The sequence below is a fragment of the Dipodomys merriami genome, unplaced genomic scaffold, assembly GCF_024711535.1.
Source record: "Dipodomys merriami isolate MVZ:Mamm:240054 unplaced genomic scaffold, mDipMer1.0.p SCAF_420, whole genome shotgun sequence".
Classification (NCBI taxonomy): Eukaryota; Metazoa; Chordata; class Mammalia; order Rodentia; family Heteromyidae; genus Dipodomys; species Dipodomys merriami.
This window is the reverse complement of record NW_027205827.1, coordinates 1-12458: the sequence shown is the minus strand read 5'-3', so window position 1 is coordinate 12458 and position 12458 is coordinate 1. Positions and strand designations below refer to the sequence as shown.

Sequence of the window (12458 nt, the reverse complement as noted above, 5' to 3'; positions counted from 1 at the left end):
CCTCCCTCCCTCTCTCTCTCTCTTTCTTTCTTTGTCAGTCCTGGGGCTTGAACTCAGGGCCTGGGTGCTATCCCTGAGCCTCTTTGTGCTCAAGGCTAGCACACTACCACTTGAGCCACAGTGCCACTTCTGGCTTTTTTGAGTAGTATATTGAAGATAATAGTCTCATGGGAACTTTTCTGGCCCAGTTGGCTTTGAACTGCAATCCTTAGATCTATCTGAGCCTCCTGAGTAGCTAGGATTACAGGTGTGAGCCATCGGTGCCGAGCAAACCTTAGTTTTTCTTATCCATAAGATGGATGCAAAAAAGTTCATCACCACAGCAGATGAACAGAACCGAAAGCCCTAGGAAATAGCTTACCTGACCCCGCACTTTTTTTTTTTTTTTTTTTGGTCGGTTGTGGAGCCTGAATTCTGGGCCTGGGCGCTGTCCCTCAGCTCTTCAGCTCAAGGCAAGTGCTCTACCACTTGAGCCACAGCACCACTTCCGGCTTTTTCTGCTTATGTGGTGCTGAGGAATTTAAACCAGGGCCTCATGCATGCAAGGCAAGCACTCTACCACTGAGCCACCTTCCCAGCCCCCTGACCCCACACTTTGCAGCAGCATTCTATAGCTCCTCCTTTTCCCCTAAAGCCCAGCCTTACATTGTAACTAGCTCTGTCAACCACCAAAGCAGAAGAGACACTTAAAACTTCAATAAACCTTAATGGGAGCCAGTGCTGGGAGCTCACACCTATAATCCTAGTAATTTAACAGGCTGAGATCTGATGATCATACTTCTAAGCCAGCCAGGCAGACAAATCCTCAGGACTCCTACTTATAATCAACCAGCAAAAAAGCTAGTACTGGAGGCATGGCTCAAGTGGTAGAATGCCAATTATGATCGGGGAGGGAAGCCAAGTGAGAGAATCAAGACTTAAGTTTAAGCCCCAGTTCCAGAACAGAAAAAGGAAAAAAACAACAACAACCCCCAAAAGGCAAAAAAACCTTAGACTTCTGCCCTTTCTTAGAGCCAACCTTGCCATCATACCACCACATGGAACAGAGAAGCCCAAGGCAATCGTAACCAGTCAACAAGAAAGCCCAGCCAAGATCAGAAGGTGTGAGCAAGCTCCACTGAGACCAGAAAAGCTCCTCAGATGTGCAGACTTGGACTCTAAGAACAAAAACTTGTCATTTAAAGCCTGAGTTTAAAACTATAGCTCACAAGCCAGATGCCTGTTTGTGATCCTAAGGTTTTATTGAAACACAGCTACCCCTACTAATATATTGTCTATGGCTATTTTCACACAATGGCAGAACTGATTAATTATGACAGAAATCATTCAGCTAGCAAGTATCCAAAGATTTGTAATCTGACCCTTAAGAAAAAGCAACTAAGCCGGGCACTGGTGGCTCATGCCTGTAATCCTAGCTACTCAGGAGGCTGAGATCTGAGGATCTCGGTTCAAAGCCAGCCGGGGCAGGAAAGTCCGTGAAACTCTTATCTCCAATAAACCACTGGAAAACCGGAAGTGGCGCCGTAGCTCAAGTAGTAGAGTGCTAGCCTTCAGCTGAAGAGCTGAGGGATAGCGCCCAGACTGAGTTCAAGCCCCATGACCAACAAAACAGAAAAAGACAAAAAGAAAAAGCAGCTGTACCCTGGTTTAAAATCAGAAGACAGGGCTGGGAAGGTGGCTCAGTGGTAGAGCGCTTGCCTTGCATGCATGAGGTCCTGGGTTTGATTCCTCAGCACCACATAAGCAGAAAAAAAAAAAAAAAAAAAAAAAATGCCGAAAGTGGCACTGTAGCTCAAGTGGTAGAGTGCTAGCCTTGAGCTGAAGAGCTGAGAGACAGCGCCCAGGCCCAGAGTTCAGGCCCCACGACCGGATCCAAAAAAATCAGAAGACAGGTGGCTCAGTGGTAGAGTGCTTGCCTTGCATGCATGAGTTCGATTCCTCAGCACCACATAAGCAAAAAAGCTGGAAGTGGCGCTGTGGCTCAAGTGGTAGAGCACTAGCCTTGAACTGAAGAGCTGAGGGACAGCACCCAGGCCCAGAGTTCAAGCCCCACAACTGACAAAAAAAAAAAATCAGAATACAACCAAGTGACCAAGGAAGCAGTTAGAAGAAGAACCTGGAAGGGCTGGGAAGGTGGCTCAGTTGGTAGAGTGCTTGCCTGCATGCATAACACCCTGATTCCTCAGCACCACATAAACAGAAAAAAACCAGAAGTGGTGCTGTGGCTCAAGTGCTAGAGCGCTAGCCTTGAGCTGAAGAGCTGAGGGACAATGCCCAGACCCAGAGTTCAGGACCCATGATGGACAAAAAGAAGGGGGGGGAGGAAGGGGGGAGGAGGAAGAAGAGGAGGAGAAGGAGGAGGAGGAGGAGCAGGAGGAGCAGGAGGAGGAGGTGGTGGTGGCGGCAGCTGGAGAACTGCGTGTAATCCTGAGATCTGGAGGAGCATGGTTCAAGATCAACCCAGGCAGAAAAAAAGTTCACTAAATTTCATCTCCACAATAATCAGCAGAATTCTAGGTTAGAGTGTAACTCTAGCCTTACAAGCATGAGGCCCAGAGTTTAAACCCCAGTATAGGAGGGAAAAAGTATTTTGGACTTGTAAACTTAACATATCTCTTACACTACTTTCAAGAAATGAGAATTTAGAGGGAAAGGGTCTGTAGCCAGACTGCAGTTATCAAATTTGGGTTTAACCTTTTCCAATACCAACATTTTCAGAACTGGAGAATGTGCCTATTAATCAAAGGCACATTTGACCCTTGTTCCTATTGAGCTCAGCTTCAATGATTTTATGTGAAAAGGAACAAATGACATGTCAGCAAGGTCCACAGACACGTACTTCCCTTTGTGAGCTCCAATCTCCCTCTGCAGTTTCCCCCTGCACCTACCCTGTTGGGACCCACCATGCTTCTCAAGCTGCTAGGTCCCTCTGCACCAGAGCTTCCCCATTCCCATGCCAAAGGATTCCCACTCATCCTTCCAGTCAACTCAGATGTCATCCTCTGGCAGCCCTCTTTCTCTTGCCAGCAGCACGCAGGCCTACCCAGTCCTTGCCACACACTTCTGGCTTTCCTGGATATACTCTTCACCAAATAGACCCTGAGAAGCTAAACCAGTAGCTTCCTGAAAGCTGTGGAGCAGTTTCCAGGGCCCTCTTGAATATCAAAATCCAATGATTAAAGCCATTATATAAAATGGCAAAGTATTTGCATATAATTTATGCACCTTCTATATACTTTACATTCTCTCTATATTGTCTACAATACCTGATACAATGTAAATGCTATGTGTACATAGCTGTTTAGAGAAAGCTAAAAAAAAAAGTCTATACAATTCAGTGATTTTTTAAAAAATTTATTATTTTGCCAGTCCTGGGGCTTGAATTCAGGGCTTGGGCGCTGTCCCTGAGCCTCTCTGTGCTCAAGGCTAGCACTCTACCACTTGAGCCACAGCATCACCTCTGAGAAGTTTACTGGAGATAAGAGTCTCACAGACTTTCCTGCCTGAGCTGGCTTTAAACTGTGGTCCTCAGATCTCAGCCTCCTGAGTAGCTGGGATTACAGGCGTGAGCCACTGGTGCCCAGCCAGTTCAGTAATTTTTTAAAAAAATATTTTTGACTTGCAGATGTAGAACCTGAGGCTAGACAGCCCATCATATCCAACTGCAATCTGAAAAAAAGCCTTGGAAAGTTGGCCACACTTACCTCTCTCTGAATTCCTTCTAGGCAACTCAAATACTGTTTGGTACGTGGTATTTTTTTTTTGTCAGACATAATATTATTTCTTTCATAACTATGGAAAAAGTGTTATTTAACTCAACTCTGTGGATGCTGACAAAATATCAAGAGTTGGTACACATTAGCATGTATTTAAGCTCAGGAAAATTGATATCATGATTCATCCTTGACTTGGTGAAAACATTTATTTACTTATAACAAAAGAAACAAGACTTCAGCAGAAAACATGACTGGATAAGATGTGTCTGCATGGGCTGGGAAGGTGGCTCAGTGGTAGAGCGCTTGCCTTGTATGCATGAGGCCCTGAGCTCAATTCCTCAGCACCACATAAGCAAAAAGAAAAAAGCCAGAAGTGGCGTTGTGGCTCAACGCCAAGTGGCGCTAGCCTTGAGCTGAAGAGCTGAAGGACAGTGCCCAGGCCCCAGAGTTCAGGCCCCACAACCAGACCCCCCCTCTCCCCCCAAAAAAAAGAAATGTGTCTGCTTGCACCAAAGCAGACTCACCAAGTAACTGGACTTTTTCTTTCTTTCTTTTTTTTTTTTTTTTGTCGGTTGTGGGGCTTGAACTCTGGGCCTGAGTGCTGTCCCTCAGCTCTTCAACTCAACCACTTGAGCCATGGCACCACTTCCAGTTTTCTAGTGGTTTATTGGAGATAAAAGTCTCATGGACTTTCCTGTCTGGACTGGCTTTGAATCGCAATCTCAGATCTCAGCCTCCTGAGTAGCTAGAATTATAGGAGTAAGCCACCAGCGCCTGACTTTCTCATCTTTTTTTTTTTTTTTCCAAAGCACAACTTGAAAGAATACTATTTCTATCTATTACAATTTTATTTTCTTTCCCAAACGCTCAAGTCCTGAGCATCTCTCATCTGAGCTATATTATAATTGTCTCAACTCCAGTGGCTGTAATAGGTCTATAATAATAGGCTGGGACTCCTCAGCCCATGGCTTTAAGCACACATATCCTCCCTTTCCTGGCCCACAGTATGCAAGGACAATCCTGTATAACGAAACACTCGGAGGGCAAACTCAGGCTCCCACAAGTCTCATTCCCCTTTCAATCCCCAATTGAGGATCACTAGATAAAAGCTCTGGTTTCCAAAAACACATCCTGTTTTAAGATTTACATATGTCCATGCACATGTACACACACATCACCTGCAATCACCCCCTGACCTCACTGAAATTCTACTCCTCTCCATAGATTAAGTCACCTACCTCCTAGAAGAAGACCTCTTAAAAATTCCCAAGACAAAAACAGGGAGAAACAAATGGCAAAAATATGTACCCACATCCTACAGAGGCTCACACTGGTACCAAGATAGCTCTGAGCATAAAACAAATGCTGGCTAAAAATTGGCTATGACTATGTTAGGGAAGAAACTAGCTCTGTCAACAGTTTCTCTTACATGTAATTCTAAAAAGGAAAATGCCTGAAATTGGATGCTGGCAGTGGGGGCAGTAATGATGCGGCCAAGGTTTTGTGCCCCAGAACTCATCTAGGAGAAGAAGTGATGCATTAAGTGTGTGATAGAGGGAAGCAGAGGCATAGAGGGAGACAGGAGGGAAACTCTAAAGGTAAACTGTGGTGGGGGCTGTCACTGAAAGGAGAATGATAACTCTCAGTTCAGGCCACGGTTAAAACACAACATAGGGCTTGACATCCTGGGGACATTTACCAGACCTGAGTCTCACCCAATTCCCTAAAGACTGAAAGGAACCTGGGCCAGCCTAACACTAAGTGGGTGTCAGTAGTGAATTGTCCTGAAGTCATTTGGGTGGGAGTGGGGTAGAAAAATGGTTAGGGAGTAGGAATTCAGGGCTGGGTCACCTTGATCCCTAGGAAAGCCTGGCTAGAAATAATGTTAAAAACCAGACTGCCTTCTGATTGCCTGAAGGGGCTGGGAGGCTGGGGAAGCACTGGATATAGCTTCACACAGAAAGCAGAAACATGGTACCTATAATCTCTGTCTGAGTCCCAAAGCAATGTTGAGGGGAGAGAAGCCCTGAGTACATCAGTGTCTCTCCAGGTAGTGTCTCAGGAGCAAAGGTCATTAGGGAATTTGTCAGAGGCAAAGTTTCAGGCCCCCCACCTGGCTTATTGACAGCACACATTGCAAGGATGGGTCCTTGCATCTGTTTTACCAGCCCTCCAGTATGCTGAAGAGTAAGAACCACCACTGTGAACTAGTCTTGTAGCCCCTCCCTGCTGCCTCCTTTCCAACAGAACATCTGGTAACTACAATCCCTGTCTCCCAGGACTGACAACTCCTGAAAGATCAAAGAGTTCTGAGTTACAACCTAAGGGGAGGGGAAAAGAAGCCCAGAGAGATCAGACCAAGTATCAGATCACACAGCTAAATCGTTCACCAGCCCCCACTGCGCTTAGCTTGCCGTGCTGACCCTTATAAGGGTCCTACCCAAGTCTAACCTCTCAATTCTAGCCACAGAGGACCTCTCACATGTGGTTCCTTAAACCACTAGGCTCTTCTCTAGCCACCTCTGATCACCACCCCTCCCACTCCACAGACCCTTTCTCAGAGGTACCCTCTCTGACCCCTCTTTAAAACTAGGCCCCATCATAGCACTTTGGCAGGATGGCCTCACTGCAGACATCAACCCCACAAGGGTTCCCACTCCAACACCTGGCAGGGGAAAGCATGGAGAAGACCCACAGAAATATCTGGTGTCAAAATGAAGTCAAAGCTGGGAAGGTGGTTCAGTGGTAGAGTGTTTGCCTTGCATGCATAAAGCCCTGGGTTCGATTCCTCAGCACCACATAAGCAGAAAAAGCCGGAAGTGGTGCTGTGGCTCAAGTGGTAGAGCGCTAGCCACAGCACCCAGGCCCAGTGTTCAGACCCCATGGGGGGAGGGGGAGAGGAGTGAATAAAGCCAAGTCTTAAAGACACTTGACATTCCAGCTACAAACACATTATTCCTGAGTATGTGAAACTGTCTTCACTATAATTGGGGGGAAAATGTAAAGTTTGGAAAGCTACAGAAGACTTCCCTGTGCAGGCAGAACCAACACTGCCAAGAAAGAAAGGAGATGCAACCCTGGCAGGTGGTCATGAGTAGTGAGGGACATGCACAGGGATGCAGGGACTGTGTTGGTATTGACCTGGAAGCTTTCCTGAGAACTTTTCTCATGCCTTTCAGGCTCAGAAACCCAAGACTCCCCCACTGTATGCACCAAGCCAAGCTTAGGCCACACAGAAGGCTGCAAGGGACCTTTATCAGGGCTGCTCTCACCTATCAACCACAAGCCATACAAAGCACAGTGGTATCCACTGGGAGTGTCTCCCTGCTGACCTTCCTGGTGCTAGGGTGGTCACCTGGCTTTCAGCTCACTGTCATCTAGGTGTGGCATCCTGCTTGGTAAGCCCAGAGTCCAAACATCGGAAGTGTGTCACCAGACTTCTCCAGAGAGGTAAGATCCTTTAGACTGCTCACAACATCCTCGGGGCAAACCAAGCAGGAAGGGGGATACTTCAGGATATCAGGGAAAGGGGACCAATCAGAAAAATTAAAGACCATTTCCTTATCCCTACCTCCAGGAAAACAAAGCAGATAGATCCCTTTCCAAGCAACAGCTGGCAGGTAGGAGCCTGTCTCCCTCCTGTCAGGACCTCCAGCCCTAAGAGAAACTCAAACTCTTTATCAGTCTGGACAAAAGTTTACCTTGGAAGAAGAATGTGAGACAGAACAAGACAGCAGGAGCCTGACAGCCATACAACCCTGCTTCTAAGGAGTGAGCTCTCCCACTGGGCCTCAGATTTAATCAAAACACTGCCTTCCACCAGAAGTAGAAAGAACTAGTATTATTTTATGGGGGAAGGGAGGGCAGCTTGAGAGTGTGAAAGGGAGGAAGGGGCTGAGTCTGATCGTAATTAACTCGTCTACTTCAAAGGGGGAAGGAAGGGGGGAACCAAGATGGCCTAAGACGTTAGAAAGGAGAGTGTCACAGAGCCACCGGGGCTGGGGCAGTGTAGTGGAGAGGCCGCTCAAGAAGAAAGTGTAGCAGGAGCACCGGTTCTTCCAGCCGGCCAGATAGCCAAACACCCCTAGGACGCAGGGCGGGAACAATTGACAGATGAGCGTGGAGCGCTCTGGTAGAAGGCGCACAACGACCCCAACAGCCCGCGAGGGGGTTTCTGGTGCCACTGCTTTACAAAAGGCCGCCTCGCTTCGGAAACCAGGCTCTCGGAGGGTGGGGCGTTTAGGATTTACATGTACCCGTACCCGCTCCGAGGCAGCCGGCCGGGAGTGGTGAGTTAGCTCCCGGGAGAGTCCCTTCCCAGAGTTGGACCTCAGTTCCCATGGAGGCGGAGGGAGGGCAAGAGTAAATGCTCTTTTAAGCCTACGACAGCCCAAGCTCTCGAAAGACTTCACTGGGGGAGCCGGAAGGGCTGGCTGGATGTCTCTTCCTGGGGCAAGGCTAGGCGGGGTGCTCTCGCTCGGGGCTGTGGGCTCAACAAGGGGGCGTTTGGAGAAGCAGCGGCGGCGGCAGCAGCAGCAGCAGCAGAGACTGTGTCAAACCATCAAGGGGGCCGAGCAGGATCTGGACACGGGGCGGGAGTCCTAACCTTGGGTCCTAGGCCGAAGTTGACACAAGGTTGGGGACCTCGGTTCCCCGGTTCGCCCAGTGCCTCTGGAACCTCGGTCGAGCAGGATTCATCAAGGAGCACCTTACCTTTTCCTTCTTGCCGGCCCCGCTGTCCTCCGCGGCCGAGGCGGCGCACTTGTTGAGCAGTTTTTTGCCTCCACAGGCTGTTGGGCTCCAGGTGCGGCCGCCGGAGCAGGCGCCCCCCGTGGGGTCCCCAGCTCCGCCCGCCGCGGCGCTTTCCACTTTGATGAGTCGGTGCTTGGGCGAGATGTAGCGCACCTCCGCCGGCGTGGCGGGTCGCCGCTCGCTGCTGCTGCGGTAAAGGTGCGGGGACCCCGAGGATGAAGACGAGGAGGCCGCTGCGCCAGCGCCCGAGGAGGCGCAGCAACAGCCCGCGGCGCCCGACGTGGACGAGGCCGAGAAAGCGCGCTGGCCCCCGCCGGGCTCCCCGCCGCCGCCGCCGCCGCCGCCGCAGTAGTCCAGGCGGCACATGGCGCGCAGTTTGCGCAGCGACGAGCCCGGCCCGTTGTAGGGGTCCTCGAAGTCGCGCTCCTTCTGCGCGCGGTAGGCGCGGATGAGGTCACTCGTGCTGCCGCTGTCGTCGGGCAGAGAGCCCGAGGAGGCCGAGAAGCAGGAGGCCGAGGCCGGCCCGCAGGATGCCGAGGACCCCGAGGCGGCCTGCGGCACGGCCTGGGGGGGCTGTGAGGGACGCTCGCTCCGGCGCCGCTGCTCGCGGTAATCGGGTCTCGGCGGCTGCGGAGGGCTCTTGGTCTTGCTGTTGCCCAAGCTGAAGTACTTGTTCAGCCACTTGGCCATGGCGAGAGGCCACCTAGGGCCGCGGCGCGGGAGCCCGGTCCGCCGCCGCCGCGGCCATTCGGAGGGCAACGCTGCCTCCCAGGTCCCACGGCGCCCCGGCCCCGGCGGGGGGCGTCCGGGGCGCCCGCGGCCGACGCCAAGTTCAAGTCCTCGCCGCCACCGCCGCCGCCGCCGATGCCTCCTGCCGGCCGCTCTCGGGCTCCCGACGCTGCAGCACCACCCTCCGCCTCCGCCGCGCGCCGCCCGGGCTTCCGATCTCCAGCCCCTCGCGGGCGCGTCGCATAAGATCCCGGCCCGCGAAGAGCAAAAAGGCCCGAGCGTCCCCCGCCGCGGACCCTCTCACCGCGAGCCCCGCGGCGAGCGCGCTCCTGTCCCGTCGGACCGCAGCCTTCGCTTCGGCGGGGGGGGGGGGGGGATCCGCGGCTGCTGCGGGAACTTGGCGTCCTCGGTGCCCCTCTTCCTTCGCGAGAGCGTTGGGAGCAAACCCGTCCTCGCCACCGACGAGGAAGCGGGCAAGGGAACGAGGGGACGAACGAACCGAGCGAGCGAGCGAGGGAGGCAGCCGGCGCCCACCCGTGCCCGTCCTGGCGGCGCCCGCCGCTGCCGCCGCCTCCCCTGCCGCCGCGTGTGTGACACTCGGGCCGCCAGAGCCCGCCCCGCGCCGAGGCCACGCCCCCCGAGGCAGAGCGCTCCGCCCCCTCCCGCCCCCGCAGTCCTGGCCCCGCCCAGACCAGTGCGCCGGGCGGCCGGACCGCGGCCTGAGCCCCGCCCTCCTCGCGCCGGGCCCGGGGCGGGTGCGCCGCCTCCCCTACAGCACGCGCCACCTCCCGCGGCCGCCTCGGCGCCAGCCCCCGGGTCGTGCCCCGGGGCGCCTGGGTCCTGCGGCGCTGCCGACGTGGCCGACTCCGCCTCGATCTCAGCCCGCAGGCAGGAGGTTGCCCGGTTGAGCCGAGGAGGCACGGAGGCCAAACCGGTTCGCAGTGGCCCCCGAGACCCGCGCGCTGTGCACGCAGAGGTGCCCACCGTCGGCGTGGGCGGTGGGGTGGATTTTAGCGGCAGACCGCTTTCGTTCACTGCGTGGCCTGCGTGGGGCGGGGGGGGGGGGACTCGGAGAAGCGTGTCCTTAGGGCAGTGTGTCTGTCACCCCACACCCACCCCCTTCTCCTTAAAGGGCCAGACAACTCCGGTTCAGTTCCCAGTGTGCCTGCCAGGTCTTGGGAGAAATCTTTATGCTAATGAGTATATTTGCAACCCAGATGACGGATGCGGACGCGATAGGCGGCGGGGACCCGGCCCGTAGCCAATCGGAGAGCGAGCCTAAGGGGAGGTCGGAATGTTTGCTTACCTTTTCACCTTTGAGGAAGTCAGAGCTTTAACCCCGTTCGCTGCCAGCCTGCCAGAGCGAGCTGGGGGAACGTTCAATGCCTAAGGTCACCGGAGCTAGAGAGACTGCGTTTAAGTCCGAGACTTCGTTTTACAGAGGGAGAAACTGAGGCCCCGAGGAAGGCCACACAGATGAACTTGGATGCCAGGCCCCAGAATGATGCAATTCCAGACCCTGTGTTTATTACTCAAAAGTGAAGACGTTGAGGCAGAAAGAGGGGCGCGGTAGCCCAGACTAGCTTTTCCTAGGATCTGCTCGCGGGGAAGTCAGTAGGCTCCCTATTGAGACCAAAATCTTTTCTGAAAATGAGACAGCTCCCTCTAGGGCTTGGTGCTGTTTGAGATTTGGCTAGGCAAGCCCCAGAATGCAATTTAACCCTAAGATGTATATACCTGAGAACTGAGACGTTCTCCTAAGAATGACTTGCTGCAAGAGCCCAGATCCATGATCTCCGTCAGCTATCTGTACATGATGGGTGGGCTTTGGGATATTTTTCCCCCTGTGTCCTGTAGGGACAAGGGACCTGTTAGTGCAGTCAGCAAGCTAGGCGCCTGCTGGAACTATAGGTCAGACTCTCCATCTGAGAGGGCCAGGGCTGTTGCCTCTTCCCCTCTCTGTGACAGATCTAGACTTAGGCCAGAGACCACAGTGGAGAAGAGGCACATGCAAAATTTCAATTTGGATTTTACTCTGGTGGTTGTGCTCTGTCTGTTCAGTAAGACAGATATACCTGCAGCAAATATACCTGCAGCCTCAAACTACTTGGCTCTCATCTCCTAGGCCAGCCGAATTTACGAGTTTTGCTAAGCTACCTGCCCACTCCCCCCCCCCCCCAGTCTCAGATAACATCACCAACTACTTGCCTGAGATCTATTCATTTATCATTTCAAGGAAATAATCTTGAAGAGTAGGGGAGAGACAGTCTGGGAAACAGGGAGAGAACCCAGGAGTTAATGCTCAGATGTTGATTTTGAGTATCCCTAGACTTAAACATCTCAAATTACCCTTTAAATTGCTCCTCTGCAGCATAAGCATTTAATTATCCTGTATGGAGGAAGGCCCCAATAGAAAACCTGTAAGACAAGGACATCCTCATCTTAAGCCCCACCTTTCATCCAACCAGGAATCCTCTCTAACTCCTTTCCTTTCCCATTTTGCTTCTAGGTTCAGGATGGAGAAACAGTCAGATTCTGGCAGCAGGCCAGGCCACCTGGGACCAGACAGTCTTCTCCAGAATCTGGAAGCTTATTCCTTGCATTTGGACTGCACATGGAGCAGTTATCTCTGCCTTTTCCAAAGGCTTAGGAAGAAAAGTTATATTTCACAACTTATTTTTTCCATTTCACTTTCAGCACGCCATAGGGTCAGACTCTCTTTCCCACAAGATGCTTCTCCTGGGCTGTAATTTGCAAGCCAGAATTATTGTAATACTATAGTATTATGCCAAGAACTTTCAGAGTACTTGTGTATCTGCTCACCCCCTAAACATACTATATATAATTAACTCCCCTCAATATCCCTGCAATCTGATGTTATTTCCAGTTTACAGATGGAGTGACTGCTCTAAGGTGGTATTTACTTCAAGTAGGCAAGAACCCCATGGGTGTTTTTCTTTGGGAACTTGTAAAGGCTTACCTTCCAAGACTGAATCAGAAATAATCATTCTAAAAGGAAACAGAAATCTTCCTAAGAAAGATGCTAGAAAATGGCTTGTGGAGCCCCAACCATCCCATTTTACAGAGGATCAGTGAAGGGGAAAGATGGGGTCAAAGAAGAGTCACAGCTGGGATTGGTACTAAGCCTCCCAACACCACAAACCCAACACTGTGCAATGTATTTTCTATGCTGCAAAGAATCTGTGCCCACCATTCTTGACTCCTCCCCCCTTTTTGGTTCTGAGAATCAAACTCAGGCCC

At 52.0% G+C, this 12458-nt stretch overlaps 1 protein-coding gene across 1 annotated transcript in view; it reads right to left on the bottom strand.

Annotated features, from left to right (window-relative positions):
- The window catches only part of LOC138807538 (SH2 domain-containing adapter protein B), a 136172-nt gene extending 126720 nt beyond the window's left edge, over positions 1-9452 (bottom strand). The window contains exon 1 of the mRNA XM_069993294.1: positions 8430-9452. Coding sequence (XP_069849395.1) covers positions 8430-9158 — 729 coding nt within the window. The 5' untranslated portion in view covers positions 9159-9452. The remainder of the gene's footprint in view (positions 1-8429) is intronic.
- Between the last annotated feature and the right edge of the window lie 3006 nt (positions 9453-12458).